The sequence below is a fragment of the Melozone crissalis genome, unplaced genomic scaffold (assembly GCF_028551555.1).
Source record: "Melozone crissalis strain CALT ecotype California unplaced genomic scaffold, PUWL_Pcris_2 ptg000032l_1, whole genome shotgun sequence".
Taxonomy (NCBI): domain Eukaryota; kingdom Metazoa; phylum Chordata; class Aves; order Passeriformes; family Passerellidae; genus Melozone; species Melozone crissalis.
The window spans coordinates 3239569-3255039 of record NW_026535810.1 but is presented as its reverse complement, the minus strand read 5'-3'; the positions used below and the strand labels follow the sequence as shown (position 1 = coordinate 3255039).

The 15471-nt window shown below is 47.1% G+C and overlaps 1 protein-coding gene across 1 annotated transcript; it reads left to right on the top strand.

Moving 5' to 3' along the window:
• The first annotated feature begins 418 nt into the window (after window positions 1–418).
• Window positions 419–14957, top strand: WNT9B (Wnt family member 9B). Its single transcript, XM_054281546.1, has 4 exons — window positions 419–510; window positions 6868–7124; window positions 13174–13439; window positions 14481–14957. The coding sequence occupies exons 1-4, from the start codon at window positions 419–421 to the stop codon at window positions 14955–14957; spliced, it is 1092 nt and encodes a 363-aa protein (XP_054137521.1).
• Window positions 14958–15471: the final 514 nt, after the last annotated feature.

Genomic DNA, 15471 nt, shown 5'->3' with positions numbered 1-15471 from the left:
CCGGAAGGGATGGAGGGATCCCGAAGGGATAGAAGCACCCAGCAGGGATCCCAGAGGATGGAGGGAACCCGGGGGATGGATGGATCCCATGGGAATGGAGGGGTGCGGGGGAATGGAGCGATCCTGCCGGGAGGGGAAGGATCCCATGGGAATGAAAGGTTCCCGGGGAATGGAGGGACCCGGTGGAGATTGAGGGATCCCGAGGAGGTGGAGGGACCCGGAGGGGATGGAGGCACCCGGCGCGGGGTCCCCGAGCGCTGGGGGGGCGGCGGGTCCCCAGGGAGCCCCGGGGGTTCCCGGCGGCGGTGGGACGGGACGGGACGGGGCCAACCCCGCCTCCCGCTTAAAGAGCCGCGGCGGCGGGCGGCCCGCAGCGAGCTGGGACCGGCAGCGAGCGGGGACCGGCACCGCCCGCACCATGCGCTCCGCCGAGCCCTGCCGCATCCTCCTCCTCCTCCTCCTCCTCCTCCTCCTCCTGCCGCCGCCGCCGCCCGCCGCCGCCTACTTCGGGTCAGCACCGCCCGCGGGCACCGACCGGGGGAACGCGGGGAGGCACCGGGACACGGGGAGGGGGACGGAACGTCCTGGGGCAGCTCGGGGTGTCCGTGGGACAGGTCGGGGTGAGCTGGGACAGTTCAAGGTATCCTGGGGCAGCGCGGGGTGTCCTTTGGGACAGCTTGGGGTGACCTGGGGCAGTTTGGGATTTCCATGTGCCTGTTCGGGGTGAGCTGGGGCAGTTCAGGGTGTCCTTTGGGACAGTTCGGGGTGTTCATGGCCAGCTCGGGGTATCCAGGGGCAGCTCGGGGTGTCCTTTGGGACAGTTCGGGATATCCGTGGGGCAGCTCGGGATGTTCAGGAGCAGCTCAAAGTGTCCTGGGGCTGCTCGGGGTGACCGGGGCAGGTCGGAGTGTTCAGGGACAAGTTGGGGTGAGCTGGGGCAGGTCCGGGTGACCTGGGACAGTTTGGGGTGTCCTTTGGGACAGCTCGGGGTGTTCATGGAGCAGCTCGGGGTGTCCTGGGACAGTTCAGGGTGACCTGGGACAGCTTGGGGTGTCCTGGGACAGTTCAGGGTGACCTGGGACAGCTTGGAGTGTCTTGGGGCAGGTCGAGGTGTCTGTGGGCAGCTCGGGGTGTCCATGGCCAGCTCGAGGTGTTCAGGAGCATCTCAAGGTGACCTGGAGCAGCTCGGGATGTCCGTGGGGCAGCTCGGGATCACCTGGGACAGTTCGGGGTGAGCTGGAGCAGCTCAGGGCGTCCTGGAGCAGCTCGGGGTGTCCGTGGAGAGTTCGAGGTGACCATGGGCAGCTCGGGGCGTCCTGGAGCAGCTCGGGGTGTCCGTGGAGAGTTCGAGGTGACCATGGGCAGCTCGGGGCGTCCTGGAGCAGCTCGGGGTGTCCTTTGTGACAAAGGCGGGCCGTGGCAGCCCTGTTCCTGCCGATGCTCTGCGGAGGGCGAGCGACGGCTCCGGTGCTCGGATACGTCCCCGTCGCTGCGAGGGGGTCCCGGGCGAGCCGAGCACCTGCAGCGCCCCCGGAGCATCCCCCGGACAGCGCTGGGACCGGCGGGGACACAGGGGACATGGGGACACAGGGGCACAGGGGTCCCTGGGTTTGTGTCCTCCCCACACCTTTTAATTTACTTGGGAAAAAGGCAGAGATGGGTTTGTAACAGGCTGGGTCAATTGGTTTTTCTCCCAAAAAGCCACATCAAACATTCACTTGTAAAACATTCAAGTCTATCAGCTCAATTTTCTATCTGAAAGCACCCATGTATCACACTGCTCATCACCACCAAACTCACTGAGTTCTTAGCTTTGGGGTTCTTCTTTTGATTTTCAGATGAAGAGGTGAGAATTCCCCATGCAGTGTTCTGGGGGTTTTTTGCCTTGTTTTCTGTGTAAGCTGCTCCTCAGGAAGGGTTTCTGCTGCATAAAATTATCTGGATTTTAAATTTCTTAATTGTATCATTCAGACTAATTCACATGGAGGCATCTGCTGGAGGGGGCTCCCCTTTCTCAGTCAGTGTCAGCACTCATTCACTCCTTGAAGTGTTGGATTAATCCATTTTCTGACCCAGAATTTAAAAACTTTTATTCCATTTTCAGCCCCATGTGAAGGCCATGTGAGACAATACAGATGTTTTAATTCATGCCATCGCAATCAGAGTCCACACTTGGGCTGCAGGGAGAGTTTGGCTTTCCAGGCACAGGGAAATGAATGAATTTGTGCAGATAACAGCACAGAGCTATCACTGACCACTGCTCAAGCAGCCTGGGTGATCCTTTGCTCTGTGCCACTGATTTATTTGGTAGAAGCAGATTTCTGTGTGTACAGGCACACAGAATTGGGGGCTTTATTTGGTTTTAAATGTGCTTTTAAAATATTTTTTAATTTAATTTTTAATTTTTTTATTTTATTTTAAATGTGCTTTTAATTTTTTTAATTTAATTTTTTAATTTTTAATTTTTTTTAAATTTAAAATATGCTTTTTAAAATTTTATTTGGTACAAGCACATGAAATCTGTGTGTGCTGCCTCTTTATTGTGCACAGCTCAGGATCTGAGGCTGTAGGGTCAATTTTCAATGTGGGTTTTTTAACTTGAGGGGGAGTTGTAACCTGTGTATTCCCACCTCTTCATCTGAAAATCAAAAGGAGAACCCCAAATCTAAGAACTCAGTGAGTTTGGTGGTGATAAGCAGTGTGATACATGGGTGATTTCAGATAGAAAATTGAGCTGATAGATTTGAATGTTTTAGAAGTGAATGTTTGATGTGGCTTTTTGGAAGAAAACCAATCTCACACCTAAATTTTTACTGAACTGGAGGAGACCCTGGCTCAGTGATCTGCTTCTGTGTTTAGCCAAAAAGGAGAGACTGAGGCACATGGGTCAAATATTGGCTTTCCAAACACTAAATGGAGAAAACCTGCAAAGATTTAAGGACAAATGAAGGAGGCTTTTGGGTGGCAACATGCAGAGACAGGAGCTGAGCCCTTTCTGCTGGGGTTGCGGCAAAGGTGAAGCATTGCTGGTTCAAAGGGTGAGGGAAATGCCAAGTTTGATTCTACCATGGCAAAGGTGAAGCATGAAGTGTGTGGGATGGTGCAGCAAAAATGGAATTCACCTTTAAATACACAAAACAAATCTTTGCCAGAGTGAACGCAGCATTGCAATGGAGAAATCCAGAGAAACCCAGAATGGGCTGGGTTAGAAGAGACCTTTAAAGTGCCCATGGCAGGGACATCTTTCACTGTCCCAAGCGGCTCCAAGCCCTGTCCAGGGGACAATTCCAGGGATCCAGGAGCAGCCCCAGCTCCTCTGGGCACTCTGTGCCAGGGCCTGCCCACCCTCCCAAAGAAGAATTCCTTCCCAGTATCTCATCCATCCCTCTGGCAATGGGAAGCAATTTTTGTATTATGTTTTTAGGACAAATTTTTTAGCTCTGAGCCCATCCCCAGTGCCTGCAGCTTTGGCTCACTGGGGTCTGTGCTTGAGCAGATCCTGGTGCTAGGTCACAGGGGGGAAATTAAACCCTGCTTTGAGGAGAGGGAGAGAAAAGATGTGTGTGGAACATGGCCTGGCTGTTGCTGGGGTTGTGTTGGGCTGTCTGGATGCAGGAATCCAGGAGTGTGCACTGTCCTCACCTCCTGATTCCTTTTGAGCTGGTTTTGCTTCCACCTTTGCTTGAATCCTCCCCCACCCTCCTCTAAAGCATTCCCTGCTTTTTGTGCTTTTCCTCTCAGGATGTTCAGCTCCTGAGGTGCTGGGAATGCCTCCAGACCTCATTAAAAGCTCTAAAAACCTCCTGTTGTCTCCTTGTTCATGTTCCACAAGGTGAAAAGGCATTTGGGATGTGCTGGAGGGCAAAGAGCTTCTCCCAGGGCAGAACCCAGAGCAGACCCACCCCAGGCAGGAGGTTTGGTGGGAAGGTGGAAGCACCAAAGCTGATCAAAGCCTTCTCCTGAGGAACAGGCTGGGACATGTCCCACCCATGGGCCAGGCTGGCCCCTGCTCCATGGGCAGATTTCTTTAGATTTCACCCTGAAATTCCTGCACAATTTTTGCTCATTCCCTGCTGGAAGGATTTTCTGGGGCTGTTAGAGGGTAAAAAACATAGACTGGAATCCACAAAAGTGTGAAATACATTATAGAGAGTAGTGTAGGTATATCACCTGGTGAGAAATTGAGGTTTTGGGATTTTTAGTGTGTTGTGAATGGGAGCAAGATGGAGGGCACAGGGTGTCATCCTGGGTTTCTTCTTCTTCCTTCTTCTTCATGGGTTTGGGTGGCATTTTGTAATTGGGTGGAAAAATCCACATTGTGTTCTTCCAGGGATCAGTTATTGAGTTAAAAGGGAAAATAATCCAGGTCTCAGCTCTTAATTGGATAATTTAGCTTTAAAAGACCTTGGAACAAGAGATTGTTGCCCATTTTTGTGGTGCTTTTCCAGCGTGCTGAACCTGGTGTGGACAGCAAAACTTTAGATAAGATAATAATAAACAAGAACCTGAAGACTGAAAAAATCCAGTGTGTGTCTCTCTTTCCTGACACAGAACCACCCCAGGAGGGTCTCCCCCAACAGGGGAGCCTTAGTCCCAGAAATTGAGGGATTGGCAACAAACACCCCAACAGGAACTGGCCTGGAATTAGGATCCACATGGAAATATTTCATTTTCCTTCATGGAAGGAGTCCAACCAAGGATGCCCAGAGAAGCTGAGGGTGGAGAGCCCTGCCCTGGTTACTGCTCTCCTCCCAAACTGGCAGCTCTTCTGATTGCAGGAATTTTATATTCCTGTTCTCTGTGGAATTTCAGGAGATATCTCTTTTAAAAAATTAGTCTGGACCTGGACACATCATCAGTTACTGCTCCCAGGGAGGGCTTGCAGCAAACAATCCATCTCAAAAGGATTCTGACTCACAGCATCATGTGAACCCATCTGAGGTTTTAATTCCAGCTTTTTCTCATTGTGAGGAGCAGAAATTTGATGGCAAACCTGGAGGAGAACAGGCATAGAGACACCTGAGAGGCTGAGATGACAACTCTGAGGGAGGAAAGCAAAGAGCTTTGATATCAACTGTTAAATCTCAATATTGATGAGGGAGATTTATAGTTTGGGTGCTCTGGGGATTTCTGCCACCTCTATTGCAGGCAGTGGGGGTGCAAAGGGACAGATGGGAGCATTAAATTGTGCTGCTTATGAAAGGATGAAAACTCTGTTTTTTGACAGAGCTGGGCACCTCTGTGCCCTGCACAGCTCTTGGTTCCATCTGTCCTGCCCCACATTCTCTCAGCCCTTCCTGAAATCTCCTTGCAGGGGTGCAGATATCCCTGTGGAACATGAAAGGCCCCTGAAATCAGATATGGAATCCTGTTGTGAGCTGCTTTGATTTTTCCTTGCTTGGGAGAGGTAGGAAAGGCATATTTTTTACTGGTTTTTAAGACCTTTCAGATCCAGAGGACGTCGGGCACTGCACAGGAACAGGCTCTCATTAAAAGTCTCTTAAGAAGCTGGAATGTGGCTGGAAGGAGATTAAAGGAAATAGATGAATTTAGCAAAGGGCTTAGAAAAGGAGAGAGAAATAAAGTTGGAGATCCTTATTGTTCTTTCAGATTGCAAGCAGGTGTGCATTAATTCAAAGAGTTCACTTTCTTTGCTGTACGATCTGTAGATAGTAAACTCTAAATCATCCAAAACCATGCAGTTTGCCTGACTGAAAATATCTGCATATTTTATATTTAATCTTGTACAAATGTTAGCATGCTCTGATCTCCATCAGATCCTGTGTTGGCTCTGCCCTGATGAAATGCAGTTGTGATGGGAGCCTGCAAAGCAATTTCTGGGCTGTTTCTGGGTCTGTCCTGGCTCTGAGAGTGGTTTCTGCTCCCAGCTGTGCCACCTGCATGGCTTTGGGCACCTCCTTTAATTCCTTTGCTGCTTGTATAAGCTGAAATTTGGGTGAGAGATGAGTTTTGGGAGCTGTGTCTGTGCTCTGACTGTGAGGCTCCTGATCCTGGGAGCCTCCAACACAGCGATGGAATTATTGATGTAATTTATATAATTATTTCCTGCTGACATTGCCCTAACTCCAAGTTTTTAGAAGGTTGATATATTATATTATATTATATTATATTATATTATATTATATTATATTATATTATATTATATTATATTATATTACATTACATTATATTATATTATATTGATGTACTAAAACTATACTAAAGAAAAAGAAAGAAGACATCAGAAAGCTAGACAAGAATGAATAATAAAAACCTGGGACAGACTCAGAGAGTCTGACACAGCTGGCTGTGATTTGCATTAATTAAAAACAATTCACATGGAGCCAATCAAAGATGCACCTGCTGGTAAGCAACCTCTAGACTACATTTTAAGCAATCAGATAATTATTAATAATTAATATAAATAGCTATAAATATAACTAATGTAATATAATATAATATAATATAATATTTAATTATTTTCTGAAGTTTCTCAGCTTCTCAGGAGAAAAATTCTGGCAAAGGGAATTTTCATAAAATATGACAGAAACAGGACTTCATAGGCTGGAGTTCATTGGACAATTAACTCCAATATGCAAATGGAGCAGAATTGATAAAAGTGAGAGACCCTGTGATGAGTGGAGCATTTTGTGACCATTTGGGTTCATCTTGGGTTCATTTTGTGACCATTTTGGTTCATCTTGGGTACAGCCCTGGCTGGGCTCTTGTGCTGCCCAAGGTGGATTTATTGAGGTGTTTTAATAAATCCCTGCTTTATTCTTTAGCTCTGCCCAGTCTCTGTTCTAGCCCATCACTCCCAGCCATGTCCTCCCTAACTCACCTCCTCTCCCATTTCTCTCCCTCCAGGCTGACCGGGAAGGAAGCCCTGACCCAGTTCCCATCCCTGGGTGCCCCGGGGGGCTCTGGCCCAGGCCAGGGCCACGTGAAGCAGTGCGAGCTGCTGCAGCTGTCCCGCAAGCAGAGGCGGCTGTGCCGGAGGGAGCCGGGGCTGGCGGAGACGCTGCGCGACGCCATCCGCCTGGGCGTCCTCGAGTGCCAGTTCCAGTTCCGCAGCGAGCGCTGGAACTGCAGCCTGGAGGGACGGCCCAGCCTGCTCAAGAGAGGTACAAGGTAGTTGGTGTGCAGGGAAACCCTGGCTGCGGCACCCGAGGTGTCACAAATTAGGTCTGACACAATGTCGTGGTAGAGATGGAGGCAACAGAAAGCCACATGCTCCATTTTCAGAAGGCTTCATTCAAATTGTTTTTATTATGGCATGCATGCTTTTTATACATTCTTAGAAAACTCGTAAGTTTGCACTTTACTCAAACAAAGCACTTATTGGAATAGGCAGTTGCAGGTTTCTCTTATTTATCCTTCTTTCTTTCTTGGTCAACGACCTTGGTAGGAAAGGTAAACATGGATCCTCTTCTCAAACTCCTCTCTGGCTCACAGAAGTCACTGTAAAACCCTTTCCACAGTTGGTGTGCAGGGAAACTCTGGCTGCAGCACTTGGGGTGTCCCAAATTAAATCTGACATGATGTCATGGTAGAGAAGGAGACAACAAAAAGCCACACTCCATTCTTAGAAAGCTCATAACTATTCAAACTGTTTTTGCAAGCTGCATGCTTTGTATATGTTCTTGCAAAGCTCATAAATTTACACTTTACTCAGACAAAGCGCTTATCGGAATAGGCAGTTGAAGTTTCTCTTATTTATCCTTCTTCCCTTCTTGGTTTCTATGTCAAGGAGCTTGGTAGGAAGTTATTTCAGGGGTAAACATGGATCCTCTGGCTCACAGAAATTGCTGTAAAACCTCTTCCACCACTGGTGTCCAGGGAAACTCTGGAGTGTCCCAAATTAAATCTCACACAATGTCGTGGTAGAGATGGAGACAGCACAAAGCCACACACCATTTTCAGAAGGCTTCAAGACGTTTTTGCAAACTACATGCTTTTTATACATTCTTACAAAACTCATAGGTTTACACTTTACCCACTTTACTCAAAGTTTTCATTGGAACAGGCAGTTGCAGGTTTCTCTTATTTCTCCTTTCTTTCTTGGTCACTGACCATGGTAGGAAATTCTTTCAGGGGTAAACATGGATCCTCTTCTCAACCTTCTCTCTGGCTCACAGAAGTCACTGTAAAGCCTCTTCTACCACAGGGTCAGTTAAAGAAAAAAATCCCTTTAGTGCCTTGGATATTCATGTATGTAAACCCCTGTTATTCTCAAAGACAAAATTTAAACCTGTTTACTATCTGCATGCAGACATCTCAGTGCATGTTGACAAATCTCTCCTAAGACTTTTTCCCATAAATGTGGAGAAATTTGGGCAGAGTGGACAGAAGACGCGCTGGGTTTTTGTTCCCCAAAATGCTTTAGATGAAGAAATTTTCCTGTAAGTCTGAATTTGAGGTAGAAGGGAACATAATAAATCCTTCCAATTCTTGAGAAAAACACAATGAAGATGGACACTGAAATTATTTCTTAATAAAAATTCCCAGAGAATGCATATAGGGTTTGCCAGACCTGTCCTGATCCAACCAAAGCCTGTTACAGAGCTTCAGCCCTTCAATAACTTCTATTAGAACTTACTAAGCTTCAGCCTTCAGATTTATTGAGTTTCTTCCTTTGATAATATTTAGCAACTTAATGTTTTTTAAAAAGGACCTGAAGAAGCCCATATTAATTTTAATGAAAATCAATGCTAATTTTAATTAACATTGGGATCGAAACTTTTTAATGTTTCTATTTAAAAATATCAATTTTTATTACATTAAATATCAACTTAATATTTTATTAAGTCAGCACATACAAGATCAGATTTTCTTCATTGCAAGAATCTTTTAGCAAGCAGTGGAAGGAGCTGTTCATGATAATTTTGAGTGTCTGTCTCACATCTGCACCTTCATCAACCTCAAAGAACTTGAAAATGACAATTGAATAATCCTGGTCTTCAAATAGCTGGAAAACATTTAATTATCTGGCAGTGGCATGCCTTAACATTTCCATGGGCTCCTGACTGACAAAATAAAATATCACCTGTAATTTCAAACCTGTTTTGGCAGATGGGGATAAGTGTTTGAAAACTTTTATTACACAATCTTAAGGATCAAATGATGATTTAATACAGCCAAGTATGCTGTGTGCAGCCCCTGTGTGACAGGACACTTAGCTGGGTGCAATTATTAGTTCTCATTTTTCCTTTAGCTTGCAAAGGGGTTTGTTTCTTTCATAAAGAACATGAGCATGGCTTTCAGCTGCCACTTTTGATCTGTTTGTGACATTTGTTGGAACTTTCTTGGAAATTGTTGGTCATGCAACTCTCCCCTGTCACCCAGGTAAGTGGTGAGGCATTTTAGAAATTTTTAAATCATTTGATATCTCCATGCTCCTGGGGAAACCATGAAGAAAAACACAGATTTTTAGCAGTCTTAAATGCTCTTAAGAGTACAAGAGAGTGGAAAAGGTCCTTCCCAGTGAGATGGGCCAGGTGAGAAGCCACATTCAATTTGCAATCCCAACTGAAAAACTTCTGTGACTGATCTGGATCATCAGTGCTTTTCCTGCTTCTAGAGATGCCAAAAACCAAACAAACAGAAAATAAGCAAACAAACAGAAAATAAGCCAAGGGTTTTCTGGCTCTTGAAATGCCAGATTTGTTTTACCAGTCTGCACCATTTGTTGCTCTTGATAGTTCTCTGGGTACAACTGGGAAATTCCTTTTTCATTGTCTGCAACACTTCTGTAGCACTTATGCCACCTCTTACTCCTCAGTGATCCATAGAAAATCCTCCTGCATTCCTTCTCCACTCCTTTAAAGATGCATGGAAATAATTAAATTATTTCAAGCCACCTTATTACACAGGGGCAGTTGGTGTCTTTATAAAAACATGGAAAGCAGTGATGCCCTTCTGGTGTTCTGGGTGTGCTGGGAGTCAGGTGAAGCAGGATTTCATCTCAAACAACTCAGTGATATGGGAAATAAATACCTTTAGCAAAGAGGTCAGAGCCAGCCACTCACAAAATTATTCTTGAGAAATGAGAGCTCTGCAATCCTTCCATCCCTTAATCCCCTCCTTTGCCTCCTGCTGGTTGGACTCTGACCTTCCAGCAGTGGTTTCACTGTTGTCCTGAGGAATCCAGAGCAGTGGTGACTCACAGACACAGAATTTCCATGATGGGAGATCTGGAGAAAAAAAATTCTTCTGAGCAAAAAAAGCCCTGAGCAGCTAGCATTGGAGCCAGCCCTGCTTGGAGCTGGAGGTTGTTCTCAAAAGTCCTTCCATCCTAAATCTTTCTATATTTCTATATCTTTTTTTTAGTTTTGCTGTTGTTTTCAGAGAGATGCCTCCTCCACCTGCTCTGAAACACTCAAATTCCTTCATTACAGCATTGAAAACTCTGACCCTAAGCATCTTTCCTCTGTCAGTGTCACCCCACAGCAAAACTCCTCCCATTACAAATTTTCCCTGTGGTCTGGAGCACACCACAGCGCACAACAATGAATTGCAGCAAAGTCCTTCTGTATTTATAGGCTGCAGAGCAAAGAAATCCTGCTGGAGAGCTCAGGGCAAGGCTTGGACACATGGGAGGTCCTACCAGAGGGAGCTGCTTTGCTGCAGCCTCCTGAAATCCATCTCTGTGCTGGATGTTGGCAGCCAAACTGCCCAGCAGAGACATCTGCACCCAGATGTTCCCCTTGCACTGAGAGTTTCCGTTCCATTCTGTCCCTGACAAGAACTCAGTGGGGTCAGGGCAGTGACCCACCCCAAATCCAAGCTCTGAGAGCCCAGAATTGGCTCCAGGCTCCACTGCCTGGAGTGACAGGAGCTCTGCTGTCACTGTGGGAGGAGAGATAGCAGGACACATGGAGCAGCTCCCAGATTGTGCTCCTTGGAGTTGATTGCTGCCATTTGTGCTGTGTCCTCCTGAAAATCCATCTCCAGCAGCTGCTCTGCTGAAGGACAGCTTTTACTTCCCTCATTAGTTTTGTGAATTAACGATTAAATGGTGATTGATTCCTCATGGCAGAGTGGAGGGAATCATCTTAGACTTTTCAGACAAGCCTGGTGATGTTGAAGCTTTGTTTGAAGGAGAAAGGAGACATTTCAAAGTCTGCTGGGTATCTGCAGTTGCTACTGTCTGCAGTGGCCTGACCACAGCAGTGGCCTCTGATTTCCAGTGGGCTGAAAACTGGCCAGGAAAACATGGGGAAACCAAAGCATCTGAAATAGCAAGGAGCAGTGTGGTCATCCACAGAGTCAGATTTAGCAGGGGCTGTGGGGCCTGCTGGCTCCTCATGGCATGGGAAAGGGCCCCTGGAATGTTCTCCTCACCTCTGGGATGTCAGAGAGTGTGTTGGGAATCTGGTAAGCATTTGGAATGATTCAGCAGATTTAGGATCTCAAGGATCAGTTATCCTCTCTTAGCTCCTTTGGAGAGGGTCAGGCACAGTTGGAAAATGTGTGAGCATCATGCTGCCATCCACAGCCTGCATTGGTCACGTCCCATTCCAACTTTTACAAAACCTTTGGTGGATTTGGTGACATTCTTTCATTATCTTTAGAGTACCCTGAGAAATTTTGTAGAGGATCATCAACCAGAGAGATTAATTGCAAATTATTGCCCCAGTGGTTATGGCAACCAAAATGTTGAGGCAGGAAATGGTTTGTTGGTTGATCTCCTTGTCTCCTCCATATTTCCCCACCTGTCCCCTCATATCCGTGCTGTAGGTAGATCTTTATCTAAAATTCTGCAATTCCAAAGAGCTCCTCAGAAGTCTGTTGAAGTTGCTAATGAAAACTCTTCATTATGTTCATGATTAGCCACATTTTTCATCTTTCTTGCTGGCAACCATCAGGAGAACTCTTTGTCCTGCTCTCTTGGTCATGGTTTTGGTGGAGATCACTCAGATTTCAGCTCTCAGTGTTCTGATCCACTGTTACAGCAGGATGGGAATTCCCTGAGGGAACAGAATGATGGGGAGATTTGAGGTTGGACTTGGTGAATTTAGAAGTCGTTTCCAAGTCTAGGTCAAGTCTCTGTGGTTGTCTCTCTCTCTTCCATTACTGGGGAAAACAGATTTTCCTTCTGATGTGGAAGGAAATTTGGAATTTTTCCATGTGGAATATTTGTTTGCTTCATTATGTTTTCTTCCATGCAATGTATAAGTGCTCTATCTTCCATAAACCAATTTTTTTCTATTTTTGCTGATCTTATCCATTCCTGCACTCAGAAGTATTGATCAGTCACCTGTCTCTCTCTTCCTTGCACTAATTCCTAAATTTTAGACTTGCTAAACAATTTCCCTTTAATAGTGTTTTTTCCGTGCAAATGAACTCTAGAGGAAATATTAAGATTTTCCCCCAGGGCTGAAAAAGAGAGGAGGTAAATATAAATAAATAAAAATATTTTGGCATTTGGTTCAGGTTTGTGTCAATCAGAGTTTCTGAAACTTCTGTGAAGCTCATGGGCATCAATATTCCTATTCCTGTCTGATCTTTCTTGGCATTATATGATAAGTCCCTTATCTTGGCCTTATCACCGAGCGATGCAGGATAGTCCGGATACCTCAGTCCCTCTGGGAGACAGAGTGCCCGAATACCCAGTCAGCTCGCAGCTGCCACAGGCTGCCCTTAGCAAGCTTAGTGATTCTCAGCTCTTTGGTGATTCTCAGCTCTCTTAGGATTTCAGCTCTTTGCTTGCTTGCTAGGGCGTCTTTGGCTGAGGCAGAAGTAGATGCGAGAGAGGAGACGGAGAGGTCCTGGCGGTTCCACAGCGATGGTTTACTGGGGAGTCTGCGAAGGGTTTCAGTGACAGCTCTTCTGTCAAATAGGCTGAACCAGCCCCTTTTTATAGGGTATAGGGGAATCCAAACTTGTCCAATAGTAAGGGTTGGCGAAAAGTGACCTATGAGGTTACAGAGCTAAGCTAGGAGACAGGAGCTTATTTTGCTGTCTCCTCATGACTCAGCAGTTCCTGCTGTTAAATCTCAATCCTCCATGGTGCTCTGGTAACCTCCATGGGGTCTGCTACAGCGTTTCACCTTCCAAATCTTTTATTATTTCCAAATATTAATTACTGTATGAATATTGATTACCTTTGTCAATTTTGTCAGCATGAATCATACCTATTTACCACAACCAGCAACCCTTGTCCCCCTGCAGGTTTTAAGGAGACAGCCTTCCTGTACGCCGTGTCCTCAGCGGCGCTGACGCACTCGCTGGCGCGGGCGTGCAGCGCGGGACGCATGGAGCGCTGCACCTGCGACGACTCCCCGGGCCTGGAGAACCGCAAGGCCTGGCAGTGGGGCGTCTGCGGGGACAACCTCAAGTACAGCACCAAGTTCCTGAAGAAGTTCCTGGGCCAGAAGAGGATCGGCAAAGACCTGCGGGCCAAGGTGGACATCCACAACACCAATGTGGGCATCAAGGTAGGAGCTGCGCCTTGGCTGGCTTGGGATGAAGTTTGGGACTTTTCTTCCAACCCATCCTGTGTGTAAAAGGGATTTTCACTGCCCTGCTCACAAAACAGACCTGCTCACCTGTGTGTCTTGGGCCTTGTGGTGCTGAGTCCCTGGGAAGTCTTCTGAGCTCTTGTGTGAGGAGATGCATGTTGAGTGGAAGAGGAGCATCCTGTGTCCTCCAGTGGTCCCAGGGTGGGTGACAGGGAGACACAGCACGGTGACAGCTGTGAAACTCCATAGCTGGGGTTATGCCAGGGCCACAGGGGATTCTGAGAACAGCTGGAGCTTAGAGCTGGTGGCATATGCAAAGCTGATTAAAGACTGAAACTCTTGGGATCAATTATGATTCTGTTGGTGACTTGCTATGGAGCGAGTCCAGTCACAGGGAGATCATCAGATTGAATATTTTGAACTGTAGGTTGCGGGCTACTGATTTGTCATTGTCTTCCATTTACTGAGTCAAATTGATTGTTTAATTAGACCACTGTCTTCATTTGAATACACCTAAAGGAATCCACCATGTTGGAGATAAGCAGTTTTATGATTGACTACTGCTACTGTGCCAAATAGAGTTAATAAGAACTTATTTGGTGTTCAGCTGGTTATCCTCAGGCTATCCACTCTCTGGCTCTCCTGTCAATTCTGTAGCTTTTCCTCTGCTTTGGTGTGTTTTTTTTTTTTTGTTGTTTTGGGTTCCTTTTTTTTATGTTAGTATTTTTGGGTGGGGAGGGTTTGTTTTGTTTTACTTTGGTTTTTTTAGTTTGGTTTTTTTTTTAGTTTTGGTTTTTGTTTGTTTTGGTGGGGGTTTTTCTGGGTTTTTTGGGTTGGTTTTTTTTGTTTGCTTGTTTTTTTTGTTTTGTATTTTTAAAACTATTATTAACATTTTCTCCTCCATAGCCTAGAAACAATGCCAATAAAACCGAAGTGCTTGCAGCTGCGATCTGAGCTGCTGCCTCTACCAGAACTAGGCCCTAGCAGGTAATAACCACCACTCTTCTTCCTCACCAGGCGGTGAAGAACGGCCTCAAAACCACCTGCAAGTGCCACGGTGTGTCGGGCTCGTGCGCGGTGCGGACGTGCTGGAAGCAGCTCTCCCCTTTCCACGAGATTGGGCGGCTCCTGAAGCTGCGCTACGATGACGCCGTCAAGGTCTTCAGCACCACCAACGACGCCGTGGGACACTCGGAGCTGGCAGGGCCACACAGACATGGCCACTCGGGCAAGCAGCCCACCCTGCCGCGCCCCACTGACCTGGTGTACGTGGAGGACTCGCCCAGCTTCTGCAAGCCCAGCAAATATTCCCTGGGCACTGCGGGCAGGACCTGCTCGCGTGAGGGAAACTGCGACAGCATGTGCTGCGGCCGGGGCTACAACACCCAGAGCCGCCTGGTCACCTTCTCGTGCCACTGCCAGGTGCAGTGGTGCTGCTATGTGGAGTGCCAGCAGTGCATGCAGGAGGAGGTGGTCTACAGCTGCAAGCAGTAGGGACAGCCCCGAGGGGCGAGGCGAGTTCAGGGGAGCAGCAGGGGGACGGGGACATGACTCTCTGCTGCGGGGTGAGGGCAGAGGTGAGCACCAAATGAGTGCTGTGCTCCTCCAACCTCGGTGTTGAGATGTTGCAGCCTCAGCTTTGAGATGTTCCAGCCTTGGGTTGAGATGCTCCAACCTCAGCGTTGAGATGCTCCAACCTCAGTGTTGAGATGCCTAAACCTTGGCGTTGAGATGCTCCAACCTCAGCGTTGAGATGCTCCAACCTCGGTGTTGAGATGCTCCAACCTTGCTGTTGAGATGCCCAAACCTTGGCTTTAAGATGCTCCAGCCTCGGCGTTGAGATGCTCCAACCTCATCATTGAGATGCTCCAGCCTTGGGTTGAGATGCTTCTAAAAAACCAGCCAGAGTGCAGATGGGCTGGTGCTGCAAAGAACATGGGAATCCTAAAACTCAAATCCAAATTCACTGGCAGTCTAAGGGGTGAAGATGCTGGTGTGGGTAGCAAGA